Consider the following 21,170-nt stretch of genomic DNA (forward strand, 5'->3'; position numbering starts at 1 on the left):
GCCTTCTGACTTTCTGCCAGCAGTTCATGAGGAAACTACAAGGTCAGTGATCCACTTGACCAACCTAAGATCTCATCCAGACTCCACCTTCAGCCTACAAAAGCAGGCCCAAGTGGAAATTAAAAGAAGGAAGCCTGTTTGCCCCTCATCTTTCATCCACCCCTCTCAGAACGGGAAAAGGCAGGACAGTTAGAGTAAGGATGTTTTTAAAGGTAGAGAACAGAAGAGTGACCTTCCCTCCCTGAAGACATGGTTCAGTCTCACACAGCCCAGTGACCCACCATGATCTCTCCCTTAAATCAGACGGAAAGATCTCACGGAAAAAGTAATTCTAGTTAAAGATTTACAGCTCCCTGGGGCAATGCCACTGCTGCAGCTACTGCCTGTGGAGTTTTCCAGCATAGCCATGCCCCCCTCAGCCTCAACACACCCATTTGGCTCCAAGAGAGGTGACTCAGTTTATTATTCTCAACCTAACTCCATCTTTCCCACTTTAGGCTCCAACATTACACATAGCTGCCACCTCCATAACAGCTAAGCCCCAGGGAGGTAAAGAGGGTAAACCACAAAGTCTGAAAGCCTGAGAAAAGCCAAGGTTATACAGCTCTCAAAAAAGGAAACAAACTGCAAGATGGGCTCAGTGACTGAACACAATTTTTGTAAGGTGGGCAATACTTCCTTGACCTGGCCAAATGCAATAAATTCTTGGGCTCAATCATCGTTCAGCGTTGAGGCCATCAATGCTGTGTGCAGGCTTGGATTTCCACAGGATCACCGGTATCATCCACCACGTGAAAGGGGCTCCAGCGGGTTGGAGACGTGCAATGTCCCCCTGGTTCAGGGTCCTGATGCCCTCGCGAGGGCTCGGGCTCGGGCAGCTTTGGCCTCATCCTCCAGCTCATCTAGGAAACGTTCCTGGGACACGGAGTAGAAGGTGTAGCCATCTGGGGAAGTGGGTTCAGGAAACCTCTCGGAGTATGCACAGTGCCTTTTCCTAGACTTTCTCCACCACCCATGTTACACACCCTCCCAAATCAGTGATTCGATCTTCTGCCCTCTGCTTTTTCTGAGCCCTGACCCCGATTCCGTTATTATTAATAACTCATATTAAAAGAGCATGTTAAAATGACAAAATAAGGCACATCAAACACTTGGCTCGGCATCAGAAACGGCCAAGACTTTCACAGCTCGGGCTCCGTTTACCACCCCCACACTGCCCTACTACGCGCCTCTGCTCCCCTTCCCCTGCCTCCCTATGCCGTCTCCTGAGCCTACAGTCCGGATGGATACAAATAGCTAACACCACGGCCCCGATGCCCAGGCCGGTAAGGATGTTCCGGGTCCGCCTTTGCGGCAGCCTCTTCTGCCACTGGGCGAGCTCCACCTGCCGCATGAACTGCAGCTGCGCGGGAGTCAGCTTCTCCCGGGTCGGGTCGATGCGCTGAGCCACAGGGGCCTGTCCACTCTTAGTATTGAGAGGGTCACCTGCACCAGGCGCTGCCATATTGCCGCTCCAGCCTTCGCAGTCCCAGGGCGCAGGGCTTGCTGGGAATAGCAGTCCTGGGCCGTAGCAGGGGACGCTGGGAATTGTAGTCCGTGTTTCCTCCTCTCTCCCTCCCCCCCCAAGCGAGTGCAGCTCTTGGTCTCACGCGTTGGGCGGCGGGAGGCGGCAAGCGGCCAAGCTTTCTGATTGGCTGAGGGGTCCGCGGCCGTTGGAAAGGCAGTGGAGGGCTCGAGGCCGTGGAGGGAACTAGGTTTTCCTCCGACTTCAGGTGAAGACGAGCACACAGAAGGGGACGAGGAATCCAGAGTGTGGCAGAAGACTCTGGAGTGAAGCTAAGGGGGTCGGTTTATGGATCCAGTGAGCCGTCCAGGTGCCCCCAAAGGTTTCTGAAAATGGACGGACCTGTGAGGTCAAGACCGGCCTCCCTCAGTGACTTTCAGTTCGGAGCTGTCGCCACAGAGACCATCGAAGACGCTCTGCTCCACCTGGTGCAGCAGAATGAGCAAGCCATACAGGAGGCTGCAGGCCGGATGGGCAGCTTCAGGGAGACCCGGATCGTGGGTGTGGACGCGGGGCTGGGGAACCGGTTTCGAGGGAGACTGAGGGCACCGGTCTTTGAGGCACCAACCTGGAGACTCAGCTCCCCTTATTCATTCAAATAAGTGTTGTTAGTGTAACTACTAGTTGCCAGGTACAGGGGATTTCGTGATAGACAAGATCCGCCAGCACCCTATCCTTGATTTCAACCCGTAGAGTGCTCATGCACACCACTTGGGAGACCGGGATGCAACAAGTTTGAGTCCCTGCTCGGGAGGCTATTGGAACAAATCTGTAGACGACTAGGAGCAAGTACCGGTTAGAGAAGCGACATACCAGATAAAAGTAACTTTTATGGGGACTGAAAGGAGTGGTAGGGTGAGATGAGGGTAGGAAGAATGAAGGGGGTCGTCGGGGTATGGTAGACCTCCAGGAAGGATGACCTTTTGGTTGGCAGAGGGGGAGAGACGGGGAGGGGGAGGGAGTTTCTACCAAAGGGGGATAACCTGAGTCAAGCCGTGGAAGTAGAGAAGCTTGGGGTGAGTGTGGGTACAGTGTTTAAGTCCAGGTTGTCCAGAGCATGTGGAAGAATAGTTGAAATTAAGGCCAGAAATGTAGTTTGGAGACATTCCATGTGGAACGCCAAGGAGAGGAGTTTTATCCATAGCTTAGTAGGGAAGCAAGAAGGCATTGAAACTTTTCAAATATGGTAGTGATAGGACTTTTAGCCTTTGCCCTAGAAAAAGTATGTTGGCTCTGATGTAAAGAATGGATTGGAAGAGAGAGAAAGAGAGAGAGGAGGGAGGTAGACCAGTGGAGTCTGTGTGGCAGAAGACTCTGGAGTGCAGACTCTATAGTTTAGGCAATAGGGCAGAGGGAATGACAAGGGAGGATGGATTAAACAGAGATAAAATCTGGGGCTCTATAATGGATGAAGTTAAGAGGTGAAGGCATGGATGACCACAGCCAAAGGGTTGAACCTAGGAGATTGAGAGTATAGTGGTACCATTAGGAGATATACACACATTCATTAAGAAAATGAAGCTTTAGGAGGAAATGTGACCTTTGTTTGGGAAAGATAACATGTTTGGTTTGGGATCTACTGAGTTTAAAGTGCCTGTAAAACATCTAAAGGAGGGTTTCTAGTGAGCTGTTTAAGAAAATAAGTCAGAAGAGAGGTCAGAACTAGAGATAAAGGTTTAGGAGTTATCTTCATAATGATACTGTTGAAAACGCGGAGAGGTGCCTGGTTGGCTCATTTGGTTAAAGATCTGCTTGAGGTCAGGTCATGATCCCAGGGTCCTGGGATGGAGCCCTGTATCCAGCTCCCTGCTCATAGGGGAGTCACTTTTTCCCTCTCCCTCTGCCCCTGTCCCCCTTGTGCTTTCTCTCTCTCTCTCTAATAAATTGATAAAATCAAAAGAAAGAAGGAAAGAAAGAAAGAAAGAAAGAAAGAAAGAAAGAAAGAAAGAAAAAGAAAGAAAGAAAACTGGCAGAGAATGATGAGTCTGAGAGGGAGAAAAAGAGAAACAGGTGAAGGACAGTTCCTTGGGAGACATTTTGTGTTCAGGCGATTAAAGTAGGAAGAAGAGTCATGAAGGGAACTAAAAATATGGTTGGGGAGGAAGGAACAGAACCAAGATACCTCTGAACCAAGGAACAGAACCAAGAGAGTTTCAAGAAGGATGATCGTCACCAGTTTCACATGCCTCAGTGATATGAACAATGGAATAAAGGTTGCAAAGGGTGATGCTATTTAACAATTTGGACATATTTGCTAGCCTTTGAGATCATTGTTTTAACAAGCTGGGAAAAGTAGAAGCCAAAGTGCAGAACATTAGGGAATTCATGAGGAAGTGGAAGCAGCAGGTTTAAGCCAGGCTTTCAAAAAAGTTAACAGTGATGGAAACTAGGGAGATAAAGAGCCCTAGCTTAAGACAACGGAAGGAAGAGGGTCTTTTCAGATAATAGATGTTATGTTTGTAAAGTGCAGGAGGGAGAGCCAGTAGGGAGGGAAAGCATAACCATCATCCATTGCACCTAACCCTAGCTCAGTTTTCTTGGCAAATTAAACTAGAAAATAGAAACAGTTGCCCAGATAATTCAGACCCAAAACAAAGCAAAGCAAAACAACTATATGCTCACACACAAAGCAAAGAAATAAAGCCTAAACTCCAGCAAAAAAAAAATGACTGATGACACAATCATGTATTCTAGGGTATTTTGCTTAATTGCTTATGCTATCTTCTGTATTGGATACTAACAGGGCTTTAGTTTCTGTACAGTAAGGTTTTGTACATATGTGGAACATGTGTCAAATTGTTCAACTGTCTTGTGTTAGCATGACTTTTATGTGTCTGAGAACGTCAAATTTCCTCTGAAGACACATGGTCATTTGACTATGTGTAATTCTTTGCCGATCAGTGCTAAAAGTCCCAAGTTCTACAGGAGCTTCCTTTGCTGAGAACTGTTTCCATCCTCTAATGATATTGCAAACTAAATAGAACTCTATCTGGGGCTGTTATTTCAAAGAGAAACAGAGGCGACCTAAGATCTTGCCAGGGTAACTTGCCCTTCCTAACCTCCCCAGTGACTTTGCCCCCCAACCCCCGTCACAAAGTGGGCCGTGTTCCCTGATTTAGCTGACATTTCTTCCAAACAAGCCACTCCACAGTAACAAACTTGCTCTTAGGGAGAGGCTCAGTCACCACCACAGATTTACCCAACAAACTAGTGGTGGGGAGATGGTATCCAGCTGTAAGGTGAATTGTGTTTGTAAAGCAATGGGGGTTCTCCAGAGGGTGGTTACTAAACAAACAGTGTTATAAAGAATATTGAAGCTCCAGGAGGGACTTTTCTGTTCCTGCCAACATTCCACTGATAACAGAATATAGGGGCTAGGGTTTTTATCCATCCAAAAATCTCCCTTGAAGCTGGAGGTTCCCAGCATGATGCAGAGGCCAATTAGGCCAGCTGGTATGTTTGTGTGTAGCTGGCCAAGCCTTTTATTAGCTAAGACGCACAGGAAGACTCAAGGGTCACTGAGGGGGCTTGGTAAGCCCTTGATTTTGGTGCTTGGTCAGCCTCCTTTTCGTGATTCTGATCTGCCTGTTGGCAGGAAAGGGAACTCAGCTCAGCTTGGGTTGTTCCAGTCTCTTTTCTCACCCCTTGACCCTCTTCCCTTGGCCCCATCATGGCTTTTACACGATGCCAGGAGTTCACAGAATGGTTTTGGTTGCACCTTGTGAATTAGGCTCTTTTTTCTTGTTTTGGCAGAGTTTGTTTTTCTCCTGTCTGAACAATGGTGTCTGGAGAAATCTGTGAGCTACCAGGCTGTAGAAATCCTGGAAAGGTAAAGCCCTGAGCATAGGCCTTTGTGAGTGGTACCTCTTAGAACAGCTAATGTACCCAAGTCTTAACAAAGAAGAAAAAAAGTACAGTCGCCTTCACCGCAAGACCTGGTTTTGCACCCTCTATTAATTGCAAATGTACATTGCTCAGCCAGGGACTGAGATTGGAGAGAATATACAGCAGTTTGCAGCACAAACTCCCTTGAGTTTGAGTGACTGTGGATTGCTTACCCTCCCCTTCCCTTCCTTACAGGTTTATGATTAAGCAGGCAGAGAATATGTACAGGCAAGCCACGATCCAGCTGAGAGAGAAGAAAGAGCCTCAGAATTGGAAAGCTCTGAAAGAGCAGCTTTTCAACAAGTTTATCTTGCGTCTTGTGTCATGTGTTCAACTGGCAAGCAAACTTTCCTTCCACTACAAAGTAAGGAGCTGGGGTCCCTCCTGGGCACTTGAGAGTTAGCAGAAACCAGCCTGTCCAAAGGGGATTGTGGGAAACCTCCTCCTAAGCTAGGCGTTACTACTCCTGTGGAAATTTCAGAGTGCAATTATGCTTCCTAAGCACACCTCCTACACACACACACACACACACACACACACACACACACACACAAACACACACACAGTCACAGAAATGCAATTTTTAAATAGCCTCAAGTTCTGTTCCCAAAGTGTAATTGCTGGACAGATGCCATCATTCACACAGGTCACCTTTCCTCCCCTTGGACTCAAGGACAGTTTATGTAAGGTGCCTGAATTGCCAACAGGCCTATCAGTATTAAGGACAAACTGTTACATTTATCGAGGATAACATGTTTCCATACCCCTACCCAATGCCTGTATAGCAAAATACCATTCCTGCAACAAATATTCACTGTCTTTTATGGCCAGAAGCTGCACCATGGGTACAGCATGGGTACAACAAGGAAAAATACTGCCTGCGCTCTCAAGGAATTTATTATCCAATGGGAGAAGACACACAGGCAAATAATGTGGGAGGGTACTCAGATGAGTGTAAATACAGCTGTGAGTGTACCTCCATGGTCTTGGAAAGTCAAGGAAATGTGTTTAGAGAAAATGATTTCTTGATGGGAGTAGGGGTGGGTAGGAAGGAGATGGATGGATACTAAAAGAGGGAGAGGAGTGAAGGAAAGCAGGGAGAGAGGAGGGGGAGGAAAGGGAGATCCAGACACAGGAAGCAGCACATGTACAGACTTGGAGAGCTGGATGGGCTTGGGAGCTGCAAGTAATCCACTCTGACAAGTGTGGGGCGTGGGGGGCAATTACCAAGAGAGAAGATGCGGTGAAGACATGGGCTGGATTGTGAAAAGCCTTGTATGCTCTGCCAAGATGTGTGACCTTTTAGTCTGACACCCTTTTCTCCCTCTCACTGTTTTTTCTTTGCTCAGATTATCAGCAACATTACAGTCCTGAATTTCCTCCAGTCTCTGGGGTATGTACACACTAAAGAAGAACTGCTGGAGTCAGAACTTGATGTTTTGAAGTCCCTGAACTTCCAAATCAATCTGCCTACTCCCCTGGCATATGTGGAAATGCTTCTGGAGGTTTTAGGTACCTTATTAAGTGTGTCAGGGGGTGTGGGTTGGAATCTTCCATAGAAGGCAATAGGAATGGAAGCAGGTTTGGAAGCAGGAGACAAAACCCACCAATGAGAAACAGCAGGGAGCCGGGGACAACTGAGTCATGTGTTCCCTCTGGTACTTGGCTGGGAAGGGAACTCAGGTCTCAGCACCTGGCTTCTATTTGGACTCACTGGGCATTCTCTTATTGCAGAATCAAAGAGCTGATTTTCTAGAGAGGCATGAGATAAGAGGGGAACAAACAAATATACTCTAAGTATATATACACTGCAGATGGAGATTTCTCTACCTCTCCCTTTATCCTTTAAAGTTGACCTCCAGCTAGAGGTTTCCTACAGAACACATTAGCTCAGGAGCTTTATGTCAGACGACAACAGTGATCATGATTAGAGGACTCATTTAGCGCTCTTTGCTGTGCCCATGCTCCATCTAGGATACAATGGCTGTTTGGTCCCAGCCACACGGCTGCACGCAACCTGCCTGACTCTGCTCGACCTTGTCTATCTCCTGCGTGAACCCATATATGAGAGCCTTCTGAGGGCTTCAATTGAAAACCCCATCCCCAGTCAGCTGCAAGGGTAAGGCAACCTCTTTCCAGTAAGCCTCTTCCAGAAACAGCAAGTCAGGAGCAGACCTCAAGAACATACCATGGGAATGGAATTTACCCAATAAGGCATCCAGTCCACAGATAACCTGTGCAGGTTACCCGGTTTTAATGAACTCCCAGTATGTTGCTTGGATGCAGATGACTGAGCCCAATCAGCAAAACCCTAAAGGATTTTGCTTTTAATTTTAAATGACTGCAGGTAATTAATATACTTTCTTTCATAGTTCTTCCTTTACTGCTGCTTAGATTTGAGATTACTGGACTGCCTTTTAGTCGCTTAGGAAAAGAAGCCAGTCACAGGGTTATAACTTGGACAAAAGTGTTTGATTACTGTAAAGTCAGACTGGTAAGAAGACTCACAGTTACATTTGTTAGGGAGGCAGATGGGACAACAAAGGCCCATAAACCAGTCAGGAGGCTCATGTTTTAATACCAGGTGGGCTGGGGGAGAGGGGCCAATTAGGCATTACTTGGCCATTTCCTTCTGTATCTAAAAAAGTCCAAGATGATCAACATAACCCATAGCTGAAGTCCCATGGCTCTGGGATTTGAAAGATTAAGTTCCATTCAAGCTCTAAAATTAATATGGTTTTAATCACTCAGGGAAAAGTTTGTTTCAGTGAAGGAAGACTTCATGCTGTTGGCAGTAGGAATCATCGCAGCGAGTGCTTTCATCCAAAACCATGAGTGCTGGAGCCAGGTGTGCACCACTGAGCAAGACCAGCATGGTCAGAATTCACTTAGTAGGAAGCATTCTCCCATCGGTTAAAGGAAAAGAGAAGGCAGTTTATAAAAGATAAGTCAAGACCCAGGGGATTAGGATGAATAAGCAGGATTTGGAGAAGGAAACACTAGGGTAGGTCTGAAAAGCACTCTCTGATGTTCCCCTTATGGAACTGGAAATGCAGGACCATGTTCAGCTTGTTCGCTTCCCTTTCTGATGATAATTCATTATGTTCAGGTCCAATACGTATATCCTCCCCAACAGAAGACAATGTCAGGGCCCAGATGTCCTCTTCATATTTCACAGACCTTATCTCTAGCAGAATGCAATGTCTAGCAGAAAGAAACTCTTAAGGGTAACGCTAGGAGGGTAAAGATGTCCTAATGTAATTTGGCCATTGGCAAACACTGTGATCTGGATTTAATCTTCTCTGTAAACACAGAGAAACAGAAAAATTTATATCTGGTTTGAGAGAACAGCCCAAGCAATGTGTCTGCTTGTGCACTGAAACATGTTGAGATTATATAGTAATAAGAAATCTATCTATTTCTGAAGGTTGTGGGGCATTTGCAGAGCATCACTGGCATTGCACTGGAAAGCATTGCTGAGTTCTCTTACGCAATCCTGACTCACAGCGTGGGAGCTAACACTCCGAGGCGACAGCAGCCTGTTCTTCCCCACCTGGAGGCCAGAGCTCTGAGGGCTGCTGCCTCCTCCAACACATGAGGCACGCTCAACCCATGAAGTATAAACAGCTTTCTGTCATGGTGCTCATCCCTTTTGTTTACTCTCAGACTCAGGGTACAAATGTTCCAAGTATCTTTTGAACTGTTTTGTATTCCAACTTCACGCTCCTTTTTCTGCATCTGAGAAAGTTGACAAGCATGTCTTTTTTGCCGAATCAGACTAAAAATGTCAAGGAGCTGGGAGGAGGCATTTTAGTGAAGTTGGTTCATTTTTAACAAGACATTTATAGCTTTTCCTTAACTGTTCATTTCATTGAGACAGAACACCAGACATGGAAATTAGTATTAACCAGGGGCTTGAAAACTGGGACTGTTTGGGTGACCTTGACTGACCATCGAGGAGGCAGCCTTTATTTCCCCTTAAAGTTAGTTTAACATCTCTGTTCTGTCATTGAGATGTACACAAATAGGGCTTCCTGTACAGCTGACGATTTCCACTAGTCTTTTGTAAAACTAACACTAATCCATCTCTAAACATGTTTCGACAGAATTTCCACATACCTGCACTTGAACTCAATACTCCCAGAATATAAAGCACTCTATCTTAGTCAACAAAAAACCCAACAGTGTACCTCTGGGCAGTTATCAGACTGCAGTAAATCTTTTATTACAAATAATTAAATCTTTCCATAATGTCTCAGACAATATCAAACACCATTTCATATTTCTAACAGAGAGCAGAGTAGGCATTCAGTACTAGAACTGAGTGAGGACAAGAGTGTTAAATTTCAAGCTTCTGATCACACCACCTGGTGACCAAAGCTTATGTGTCATTTTCTCACGTTGGCCAACTGTGTCTCACACATCTCGTCATATCAGTGGAGACAAAAGTTTCTATTTCATATTGTAAGTGCAGGAAGTTGAGAGAGATAAAACCCAGCGAAAACATATCAATCTCAACTCAATTCAGTTAACAACAACAACAACAACAAAGCAAATTTAAATTAGTTGTTTTGAGGGGAGAGAGGGAAATGAAGGTATGGGATTAAGAGTCAAAACTATGACAAAGGCTGGTAGCTGTACATGGCATGTAGCTCTGGAAACTGTCACATGATATCCTAAAATAAAGTGGCTTTTGTAGATTTTTTTCTTTTTTGGTATTGTAAACATGTGCTGTTTAATAGTACCCGAATTTAATTTAAAACATTTTTTTCTCTTTGCAAACAAAACAATTTAAAGCCTTTAAGGCAAATGTCTCCCTAAGAAAAAAAAGTCATTTGTTATAAAACTGTGAAGACACCCAAGCAAGACCCCACTTAAGATTCGTTAGCATGAACTTGAGAGCTTTTGTCCACTGTTCCTCAGAGTTAAACTGGGTTTTGATGGAATAGGAGCCGCCACTGCCTCCTGTGTCTTCAATCTTGCCTTTCTCCACATCCATCCTGCAGATGGACAGAGCAGAGCTCATTAGTAACTGAGATCAGAGTTAAGTCAGTTCAGGCAAATGGGCAGGGACTTGATCATGGGACCATTCACGTCATTTTATCTATTAAAGAACTCTTGGCGAGGGATGGAGTGTATTTTGGATTTGCTTGAAAGCCAAACATCAAGAAGGTTGTCACAAGAGCCTCATTGTCATTGCAGAGTACAGGGACGGGACACACACCCAAACAAATGAAAAGCCTGGAGCAGAGGGTAAATGAGGGTTACAGTACTCCTGACTGTTTTCCTAGGCATCCCTGAACTCATGGGGAGAGGAAGGAGGCAGAAGAAAAGAAATGCTTTGTTTTGGGGTGATAGAAGTAGCTCAGCCTTACTCTCTTGAACTACGGTCTCTGTCACTGAGCTCCTACGAGATTTGACCAAAGGAAGCATTCCTGTATATTTCCAAGGGCTTAAGCAGAAAAGCTTTCTGAAATTAGAAGGCCAGTTTGAGCTCTGTGGTAAGCAAATCCCCCAAAGCACCAGAGATAATATTCTTTCTCTTCAAGGACCAGGTGGTCAGGTTTTGTCCTGCTTGGAGCATTGACTCAGTCTTTGCCCATCGGTGTTATGTGATTTTGCACCGTTTTCTGCTTTCCCACCATTTATACTATGTCTTGCTTCCATTCTTACTGTCCTTTCAGTCCTGTCCATTTGGTCCCACCCCAGGTTCATTCGGCATCAGGGAATACTGACCTGTAGGGCAGACAAAAACGGGTTTCGCCTTTCTCAACCTCTTCTTTGAACTGCTGCACGCAGTCCAGGAAAGCCACCATGGCATGGTCAAACTTGTTGTCCCAGAAAAACCGCAACCCCCCAGAACAATATAATGGCAGCTCCTGCTCCAGAAGAGAAAGAACTGGCTCAGGGCGTGGCACCAAGACAGGCTACCAGACATTTCTCCCAAGCCTATCAACCTCTTAAGTCATGTTTTGTCTGTATTTATTCCACTGGAAACGGCAATCTTGGGCCAATACAATGCACCTAAGAACTGTTCACCACCACTGGAAATGTATTACACACGTATTTCATGGTGATTCCTTTCCTACCCTAGCATATGCCTCCTCCTCTGATCTGCTCTTGGCCCTTTACAACAGACTGTTAAAAACCTACTTTGTGTCTCTAGGCCCCAAAGAGCTAATCCTGAACTAGATAAGACACCGAACAAGACATGGGATAATGAGACACTTCTGGCTAAGAAAGAATCTAAGAAATGCTAATATCCAAGGTAAACTATCTGTCAGAAAGTACAAGGATTCTGCACTCCACTGAAAATGGGACTTCCCAGATACCTTAGATTTGTCTGTCAGAGACTCCAGATACGAATGGTTTCCATAGGGAACAAGTCGATACCTAAAATGGAGATGCATATGGAGATGAATACAGGACTCCTCCTAAAGTGATTATCAGAATGTTATAACCCAGTGATTTTCAGGCTTCATCCTACCCAAGGACTACTTTTATTATTCCTACCCACCTTTTCATTTTCCCGTAGGCTCCATGTTTAAAAGATATTGTTTACTGAACAAAGTACATTTATTATATAATTGTCTGGTGACCTTTCATTGGTAAATGTAGGTCTTATTTAGGCTGAAAAAAAAAAAAAAGAAGCTGCAAACAGCTTGAGGAACCATCAGGGTTCTGGAGACGCTGGGTTGGGGATCACAACTCTGGCCAGGCAGTTCAAGGACTGCCCAATGAGTGGAAAGAGCCCTGTCCTAAGGGGAAAATCAGAAGCAAAGGCTCCACACACAGAAAATTCTCAGCGTGTTGGGAGCAAGGGCTCCTGTCATAGCAGAAAAGAATACTAGGCTGGAGATACAGAATATATCAGGGACATGCCACACCCCAAGAAAAGAGTGCATTTCCTACCTCTGAAATTTCAGACCCATCTTATTGGCCAGGGCGTGGAGCAGCAACACTGTCTGACCCCAAGCAGCATTAATCTCATTCCATTCCACAGGAACACTGGGCAGGCGACCCAGTCGGAAGTTATTGATTGTGCCGAACTGTCCACTGTGCCTGGAGGAAGACAGGAGGATAGGGGGAAGTATAGGGAGAATTGAATGCTCAGCAACTTCTCAGACTTCTGCTCGCACCTAAATCCTCACATACATGGCTCTCCTCATCTCCAGATTCATATACCTAAGCTCTACTTGGCACTTTACTTACTTACTTAAGCAAATCCTAAGTCCAATGTGGGGCTTGAACTCACGACCCCAAGATCAAGAGTTACCTGCTCTACCAACCGAGCCAGCCAGGCACCCCTCTACTGGGCCCTTTAAGTACATGTCCCAATGTGAGTTGTCATCTTTCCTCCTGTGCTCAGATGCCAAAAGCAGAAATGGGGGCATCATCCTTGAATGCTTTCTCTCTGCTCTCTCTCCCCTCAAAAACCACCAAGCTCTCTTGATTGGACTTCCTAAATCTCTTCAATCTGTCCACTCATTTCCACACTCAATGCCACTGCTCTATCTTTTCCCACTTGGAGTCCTATGGACAAGTCTCCTTACCACTGGCACTGCCTTCCCTGTCCCATCACTTCTCACACCACAGGTGAAACTATCATTCACAAATACAAATGTAATTAGGTCACTTCCCTGCCTAAAACGCTTCAGTGGTTTCCACTGCCCCTTGGATGAAGCCCAAATCCCTTAATAAGGCCTACGAGCTCCCTGGGGAACTGGTGACTCTCCAGTTTCATATCCTGTCACTCTCCCCTTTACATTCAATCTCCTATCACAATAAGCTCCTTTCAGTTTTCTGGACTCACCACTCCCGTGTTCCTCTTTCTTTGCACATGATGTTCCTCTGCTAGGAACAACCCCCTCCTCTGCAGACTTCCACTTCACACATCTCAGTTTAAACATTAACCCCCCACCCCAGGATAAACTTTCCATGTGGCCTTCCCAAATTTAGCCAAGTGCCTTTGTGTGGCCCCAGAGGTCCCCCAGCCCTGAGGTTCACAATTATCACGGTGCATCACAATTAACCATCACATCTTCACCCCTTTTGCGAGATTATAAGCAACTAGAAGGTAGAGTGCATGCTGTATGCTGTTGCCCTTCTGGCACTTAGCACAGTGTCTACCATGTATGAGATGCTCAATAAATACTAGTTAAATGGACAAAATGTTGAATAAATACATCAATGATCCTAGGAGGGAAGAAAGCAGCACTTGGGCAGATGACAAAGTTTATATGGGACTGGAAGGCTCAGATCTTTTCTTTTCCTTGGGGGAGTGGATGTCACCAAGCTCTAGAATTCCAACCCCTGGAAGTGCCTATCTCATCATGGGGAATGCAAGCAACCAGGATGGGGAGACGATATACAGTCCTATTTAGTGGGAGGTGGGCTTCCTGGCTCAGTGGCCTGCGGCTGAAGTGCAGGTGTAGAGTGCTTCCCAGACCCTCCTCACCCTCTAGCCCATATTACCAGATGTGGAAGGTCGCGTTAAAGACATTGGTTTTCTTCAGCTTGTCCAGCTGCATCTGGGCATAACGCATCTGGTTTTCCACACTCTTCAGCTCATCATCCAGCTCCAGCTGCTGTCGCTTGAATTCACTATATTCCCTCTGATACCTGTGAGCAGCAAGGTGGCCACTGAAGGATGTTTGGGGCTGTTTGAAGGTTTGGGGCTGAAATTTCTCTCACCACCCCTCATGACAATCTATTCTGGTAGTTATGGTTAGACCCAGTTACAGCATCCTTTCTATTTGGCACAGATCCCATTCAAAGGAACATACAAGCCCTAGTTGTTTTGCCTGCGAGGGACAGAAATGTCTCAAATTCCAGCCACCCATATGCAAAAGGTAGGGGAAAACAGGACTCTCCCAAACCAAGGCCAAATGGCTCTTGTATTTCTGATCTTTTACAGAAGTGAGGTGAGGGGGTTATAAGTGGCCTTTTCCATGAACTGACCATAACTGAACTTCTATAACTTCACTTCTAGATACTTAACTGTCTTTTTAGTTAGTAGACACCATTTTCAAGGGAATTTGCTCACTACTTTGAAAAAAATAACTTTTCTGCCACTTCCCCAAGAATGTGTGGACACTGGATCTCCTCCACTAGGCAGAGGGTTCTCTCAGGTCAAGATTACCAGTGAAATTTTTGGGCTGGGAAAGAATTAACGTAGGTCAATATTCTCATCTTTCCAGAGGAGGATGCCAGATTGGGTGGGTGACTTACCCAAATGAGCCCAGTTCCCTAAAGGGCAGAAATGCAACCAGAACCCTGGTTTCTCTATTTAACCAACCCACTTTTTTCTCTTAATTAGGCTGACCCCCATACATATCCCTCCCAACAGACCTCAAGAAACAGGGAACAGGGCCTGCAATCAGTATGTGGAATCTGGAGCAGACATGCTGCCAAATGACAGGTGACTGCAACTTACAAACCACTCAGACAAATTCAGTTAGAAGCCACTTCTCCTGAGCCTCAAGGCCAAGAAGACAGAGGAATAGGGTGATCACTCACTGAGCTTCCTCCTGATCCAGTCTCTCAGCCTCAGCCTGGACCTTCTCGAGATTTTCTGCCACTATCTTGCGGTTCTTCTCCACCTCTTCCAGCTCCTGGATCAGCCTCTCCTCCTCTAGTGCCAGCTCCCTAAGCTCCATCTGTAGCTGTTCACTGTCATCCTCATTCATTTGCTCCAAGATCTCTAAACAGCGTCTGCCAAGGACACAGAATATACTCACTGCATGGAACCTTGCTATGCTGTTTACGCGAGCAGAGCACAGCTCCCAGGTAAGAGCCAAATAGTCTCAGAGCAGTGACAGCTCTAAGACTCTAAGCTCTCAGATCCGGATTTCCGGGCACCGGTTATAGGGGCGCTCACTTGTAGTTCTGACACTCATTTTCAGTGACGTTGAGCTGAGTGTCCAGTTGGTCTAAGAGAGTATCTGTGCATTCCTCACACAGTGGGTGATCCACATCGGTCTGGCCTGACATGATGTCAAAAAGGTCCCCAGTGACCTAGAAGGGTGGGGTGTAGGAGAGTCAGATAGGGCTTGCTCCATGTGGCCTGTCTGGCCACCCACTCTAGCAGCTGGGGCCCACTGCTGGACACAGCAATGCTGCAGACTTGCCTTCAGTCTTCGGCTGAGGTTCTCCATGGTACCACCGTCAGATGCCTCCCCGATCAGAGTGAAGCTGTTGGCGCTTTCTGTAGACATCATCCTGCAGACAGCCCCCCGCCCATGGGCCACGTGAGGGAGCAGAGAGGCCTCCTCCACCTACTGCAGTGGCAGTGGCAGAGACTCTCAAGCACCGGCTGAGGGGGCCTCAAGGCGCATACCCACTCCTAGCCCGACTGGCCTCCCAAGGGTACCTCTCTCCCAAGGGAAGGCCATGCTGGTCTTCCACAGGGCCACTCAGCACGAAGGATGGCCTAGATGGACTAAGGAGGGAGAGGGGGCATCAAAAACTGACATGTGTGTGTGTGTCTACAGTAGAAAAGGAGGAGAATCAGGAAAGACCATTTTTAAATATTATATCCCTTGCCAGCCACCTTCACATACATCAGCAACTAAGAGCCCAAACATCTAAGAACATCTGCTATTTTAAAGCTTTTCAAGAGCCCATCTCTTTTATTAGGCATTCACTCCTTCAGACTTTTCTCGATTCTTCATCACAAGAGCCACTGTCCCTTCCCACTGTGTGAATGGATACAGGGAAAACCAATATGGGAAAGTGATGGGCCAGGTATGTATAAGAGGATACATCTTTTCTGGAGGAGGCAAAAAGCTAGGTGATGATTCATCTCCATCACCTTTCTCCAGGTCTCAATTCTGGGTTCCATTAAAATTCTACTGGCCTTTGGCAAGGATTAGGGGGCTGGGGAGTAGCAGGCACCTGGCCGGGGGGATGAATCTGCGGGAGACACCATCCTGGCGAGTTTCAAGAAATGGCTCCTGGGAAGGAAATAAGAGGACATTAGAATTCTGGCAGCTTAGGGATCCCTGGGTGGCTCAGCAGTTTGGTGCCTGCCTTCGGCCCAGGGCGTGATCCTGGAGGCCCAGGATCGAGTCCCACGTCAGGCTCCCTGCATGGAGCCTGCTTCTCCCTCTCTCTCTGTGTCTCTCATGAATAAATAAATAAAATCTTAAAAAAAAAAAAAAATTCTGGCAGCTTAGAGGTGGAGTCCCAAACAGCTTCAGAACTATCTGGCTTTACCGTTTATTGAAAACTGCAGGACTTGATAAACCACAGAGGCTTAATAGGTATTACCTAGCCAATCCCTAGATATGTACACTAAGAAAGGACCTCAAGTACAGACAAACACCAAGTCCTATGTGACTTTTTGTGGGAAACGGTATCTCCTATGTTTTACTCTACTGGAGTTAAATTTGTATTTTCTCAACACTTACCAGTTACCGGTATAAGAGAAAATGCCCTGAATCACAGCACAAGGAAAAAGCCAGATCAAATTGCAATGAAGTTTGCCATGGCATAAAACAAAGTAGATAATTTGTATGTTTTTGATATTTTGATATAATTTCATGAGATCAAATTCTTATGACCTCTACCTTTGGCAAAGAAAATTATCACTGACATTATCACAGTTTAAAAATGACACACTGAGGGGATCCCTGGGTGGCGCAGCGGTTTGGCGCCTGCCTTTGGCCCAGGGCGCGATCCTGGAGACCCGGGATTGAGTCCCACGTCAGGCTACGTCAGGCTCCCGGTGTATGGAGCCTGCTTCTCCCTCTGCCTGTGTCTCTGCCTCTCTCTCTCTCTCTGTATGACTATCATAAATAAATAATAAAAAAAAAATTAAAAAAATTAAAAAAAATAAATAAAAATGACACACTGAGAGTGCCTTGGTGGCTCAGTGGGTTAAGCATCTGCCTTCAGCTCAGGTCATGATCTCAGGATCCTGGGATTGGGCCCCGAGGTGGGCTCCCTGCTCAGGCAGGGTGTCTGCTTCTCCCTCTGCCTCCCCTTTGCCCCCTGCTTGTGTGCACATACTCCCTCTCTCTAATAAATCAAATCCTTAAAATAAATAAGTAAAAATAAATAAAAATGACACGTCCTCTAACATTTAACGATCCTTTCTGGCTAGGTTAATCACACTGTAATCCAAATCAAGATGCTTTTGAGAACAGAGAGGAGTGGATATTAATAATTAGCTAGGGACAACAGATGTAAACCAGGCATGCCTTGAGATGACCTAGACACGTAGATCATCTCATCTCCCACCTATAACAGCTTGTAATTCTGCTTCAAATAAAAAGCTTCTCCCCACATTTTAAAATTATGCTTCATTCAGTAATCCTGTGACCTCAGGTGCACTTCAGTATCTCCCCAATGACCCACAGTGGCCTGATCATGAAGAATATCTCTGGGTCCGGAGATCCCCAAAATCTGGGGGATCCTTAAGCACCAAGTACCCTGTAGAAACCCAGTTTGCATTCCAGGATTTCATACCTCTCCTGAGTTAGCCTCTTCCTCTTGGGTCTCTCCTGGTTTCACCTGGGCTGTGGCAAGTAATGGAGCTAAGGACAAGGAAAATATTAGAGTTAGAAAAAAGTCTTTAAAAAGCTGGAGTGTGTATGAAAGTATGGGAAAATAAAACAAAACTCACACCACTCCTTCATCTTTTTTTTTTCCTTCATCTTTTTTAAAGTACCATTTGCACATAGATAAATCTTGTGTCTTCTTCCTCTTACCCCCATTAAATCAGATTAAAGAATTGCTAATTTTTTCCCATTATAATATCATGATTGTGTTTTTATTTTTTTTAATCTTTTTTTTTTTAAGATTTTATTTATTTATTCATAGAGACAGAGAGGCAGAGGGAGAAGCAGGCATCATACAGAGAACCTGACGTGGGACTCGATCCAGGGTCTCCAGGATCACGCCCTGGGCCGCAGGCGGCGCTAAACCACTGTGCCACGGGGGCTGCCCATGATTGTGTTTTTAAAAAGATACCTTATCTTTCAAAAATGCTTACTGAAACATTTACAGTATTTTTATGTTTGAGATTTGCTCCCAAATAATTTGGGGTGGGAAGGCAATAGATGGGGCTGCAGATGAAACATGATTTAAATATGCATTGATAATTGTTGAGGCTAGCTCATGGGTACATGAAAGTTCATTATACTCTGAAGTTTTCTGTAATAAAAGTTAACATCCTTTTTCCTCCAAAATAATTAGGAAGGAATATGAGGGAACTTTCTGGGAAGATGACACCTTTTCTATATCCCAATGATCTGAGTTACATGAGTGTACCCATTTTGTCAAAAATGCACAGCTAAGATTTGTACATTTAAAGGCATGACAATTTACTTAAAAAAAAAAGAATAAAAAACAAAATAATTGAGTGGGGAGGGGAGGTGTGTGAAGATATAGAAAACACAAAAATAGCACAACGTAGCTAATATTGAAGCTGGGTGATGGATACAAGGGAGTTCATTATGCTATTCCCTTGACCATATGATTGAAATTTTCTGTAATAAAATATTAAAATGTATTAAAAGTTTAGTCCCACTCAAAAAAGAGAAATTGGTAGCAACAATAATAGCTAGTTAACACTTCAGTACTATTTGCCCAGCATATTCCTAAGTACTTATGTTCTTTAACATATTTGATTCTTACAAGTACCCTGAGGTCATTTTACATTTTACAGATAAAGAAAGCAAGGAACCAGGGCTTCGAAAGTAAAAAGTCATTCAGCTAGTAAATGGCATGATTTAAATCAAGGCAAGCTGACTCTGGACTAATGAGCTTATTTAAACTATTCAGTCTTTTCTTTCTTTTCTAACTTCATCTCACCTCTTGGGACTTTAAGATTCTATTCCTCCATTTACCTGCTGTTGGCCCCCGGATAAGCTTGAACTTCTCTGAGCTTCAATTCCTCATCTGTAAAATGATGACCTCCACTGGGGTTGTTGTAGGGATAAATGATGTAACGCATGTAGTGCACTTGCTTTATGGTAAGCTCTCAAAAAATGCTGTTTATAATTATACATACATATTCCTTTACTTTGAAACAGCAGGAGCAGAAAAACTAAGGTTATTTCCTTAAACCAGGAAGCTCTCAGAAGCACAGTGTCAGAACTGCTTCATGTTGGAAATGAAAAAACAGGGAGCCCGAAAGATGAAGTGACTTTCCTGGGTTCACAGCGCGTCTATGGCAGATGACAATGACAGGCACCTTAAGAACTACATCTCCAAAGCTGCCCACTTTCCACAATCTTGATCACCCTCTTTCCAAAGGTCTCCCTGACCTGTGAGCTCCTGGATGGTGACACGATCCAGGATCTTGAAGCTCGTGTCCAGTTTCAGGGGCTGGCTGCAACGCTGGCACACAAAGCTCACCTGCATGGTGCTGCTGGAAGCTTTAGACCCCTCCATCCCTGCGGTGGTAGAGAGGAGGCCATGTTAGGGAGAATCAGCGCCCTTGAACCTTAGGTCGGGGGCTACCAGCAGCCTTGCTGGTGTAGTGACGGGGGGAAATCCTCGCCCGCGCCGTTCCCTGTAGGAGCGGTCGGATATCAGGCGCACCCGCTTCCGGGGCAGCCCTGGCAAAGGCAGTTTATCAGCCCAGAGTCAGGGGAGCGGCTTCGACAGGGGCCGTCAGGGTTCCCAGGCTCCCTTCCGAAGCCCCAGCTCAGCCCCCGAAGCTCGTCACCTTGGGGCCCGGAGCCCGCCACCCTGCTCCAGTCTACCGTGGGGGCGCCGTGGCGTCGGGTCTGCGGGGGAGCGAGGCCTCCAGGGCTGCCATCGCCCAGGCTTCCGCTACTTCCCGGTCGGCCAGCGGAGGACTTCCGCACGGACCGGACGTGACGTCAGGACCGCCTTCCTGAAGCTCCTAAGGTCGGTCCTAGACTACTCGCTTAGGGACCCCGCCGCGCCCCCTAGAGGCTGAGCTGGGAAGCGCGGCAGGCGTCGGTGGGTGGGCAATAGTAGCCAGGGGAGATGCCTGGGACGGAGTTGGGAAAGAATGAGGAGCCTCACCCAGTAGGTAATTCTGTGACTTTTCTTTAGATTCTCACTTCTGAATGGATCCCCTGAATTTTTTAAATTCTTCCTGCAGTATCAGTTTTAAAAGTTTCTCCTTGGTGGGTACCTGGGAGGCTAAGTAAGTGTCAGCCTCTGGCTCAGGTCAAGATCCCCAAGTCCTGGGATTGAACCCATCTCAGCTGGGAGCCTGCTTCTCCCTCTCCCTCTGCTGCTCCGTCTGCTTGTGCTCTCCCTCTGTCAAATAAATAAATAAAATCTTAAAAAATAAAATAAAAGTTTCTCCTTGGGAGAGCTGGGCTTTCTTTCAAATGCCCCTGAAAGAGTGATAGACACACTTGAAGGGGAAGGTGAGGAGGTAAAATTTAGATTTTAAAATTTCGGTCATTAATTAGGGAAAATCAAGCACTTCAGATATCATATATTTGGTTATTAAAATTATAAAACTAAAACATTTTTGTCTTGGTGCTGGAATAGACCACAATCAATGGAACATAATATAGTTCAAAAATAGACCAAGTTTACAGGGGATTTAGTATGTGGTAAAAGTTAGTATTTCAAATCAGTGGGGAAATGAGATTTAGTGATGAGTGGAGCCAAAGAGCCATGTAGATAGCAGAGAGCTAAATCTCTACCTCTTTGTTTATGCCAAAAGAAGCTCCAAGTCACAAATTTAAACATAAAAAAACACAATGATTAAATGTACTAGTTGAAA

General features: G+C 45.7%; 3 protein-coding genes across 4 annotated transcripts; 1 reads left to right on the forward strand and 2 right to left on the reverse strand.

The window, feature by feature from the left end:
• Nucleotides 1–439: 439 nt before the first annotated feature.
• Nucleotides 440–1,539, reverse strand: LOC121473328 (cytochrome c oxidase assembly factor 3 homolog, mitochondrial). Its single transcript, XM_041725541.1, has 2 exons — nt 1,291–1,539; nt 440–944 (listed from the first exon to the last, which is right to left on the reverse strand). Exons 1-2 carry the CDS (start codon nt 1,502–1,504, stop codon nt 838–840), a joined length of 321 nt encoding a protein of 106 aa, XP_041581475.1. The 5' UTR covers nt 1,505–1,539; the 3' UTR covers nt 440–837.
• A 357-nt stretch (nt 1,540–1,896) lies between these two features.
• On the forward strand, nt 1,897–9,501 carry CNTD1 (cyclin N-terminal domain containing 1). Its single transcript, XM_041726699.1, has 7 exons — nt 1,897–2,065; nt 5,318–5,393; nt 5,645–5,813; nt 6,799–6,961; nt 7,424–7,568; nt 8,201–8,297; nt 8,877–9,501. The coding sequence occupies exons 1-7, from the start codon at nt 1,897–1,899 to the stop codon at nt 9,045–9,047; spliced, it is 990 nt and encodes a 329-aa protein (XP_041582633.1). The 3' UTR covers nt 9,048–9,501.
• A 135-nt stretch (nt 9,502–9,636) lies between these two features.
• BECN1 (beclin 1) lies at nt 9,637–20,283 on the reverse strand. 2 transcript variants are annotated; one of them, XM_041726697.1, is made up of 13 exons: nt 20,127–20,283; nt 19,723–19,851; nt 17,921–17,988; nt 16,346–16,404; nt 15,822–15,890; nt 15,580–15,670; nt 15,330–15,466; nt 14,969–15,163; nt 13,925–14,071; nt 12,362–12,511; nt 11,782–11,842; nt 11,186–11,328; nt 9,637–10,449 (listed from the first exon to the last, which is right to left on the reverse strand). In XM_041726697.1, the coding sequence occupies exons 2-13, from the start codon at nt 19,847–19,849 to the stop codon at nt 10,281–10,283; spliced, it is 1,416 nt and encodes a 471-aa protein (XP_041582631.1). In that variant the 5' UTR covers nt 19,850–19,851; nt 20,127–20,283; the 3' UTR covers nt 9,637–10,280. The 2 variants fall into 2 exon arrangements, with proteins under 2 accessions (XP_041582631.1, XP_041582632.1); XM_041726698.1 differs by lacking the exon at nt 15,822–15,890.
• Nucleotides 20,284–21,170: the final 887 nt, after the last annotated feature.

The sequence above is a fragment of the Vulpes lagopus genome, chromosome 12, assembly GCF_018345385.1.
Source record: "Vulpes lagopus strain Blue_001 chromosome 12, ASM1834538v1, whole genome shotgun sequence".
Lineage (NCBI taxonomy): Eukaryota > Metazoa > Chordata > Mammalia > Carnivora > Canidae > Vulpes > Vulpes lagopus.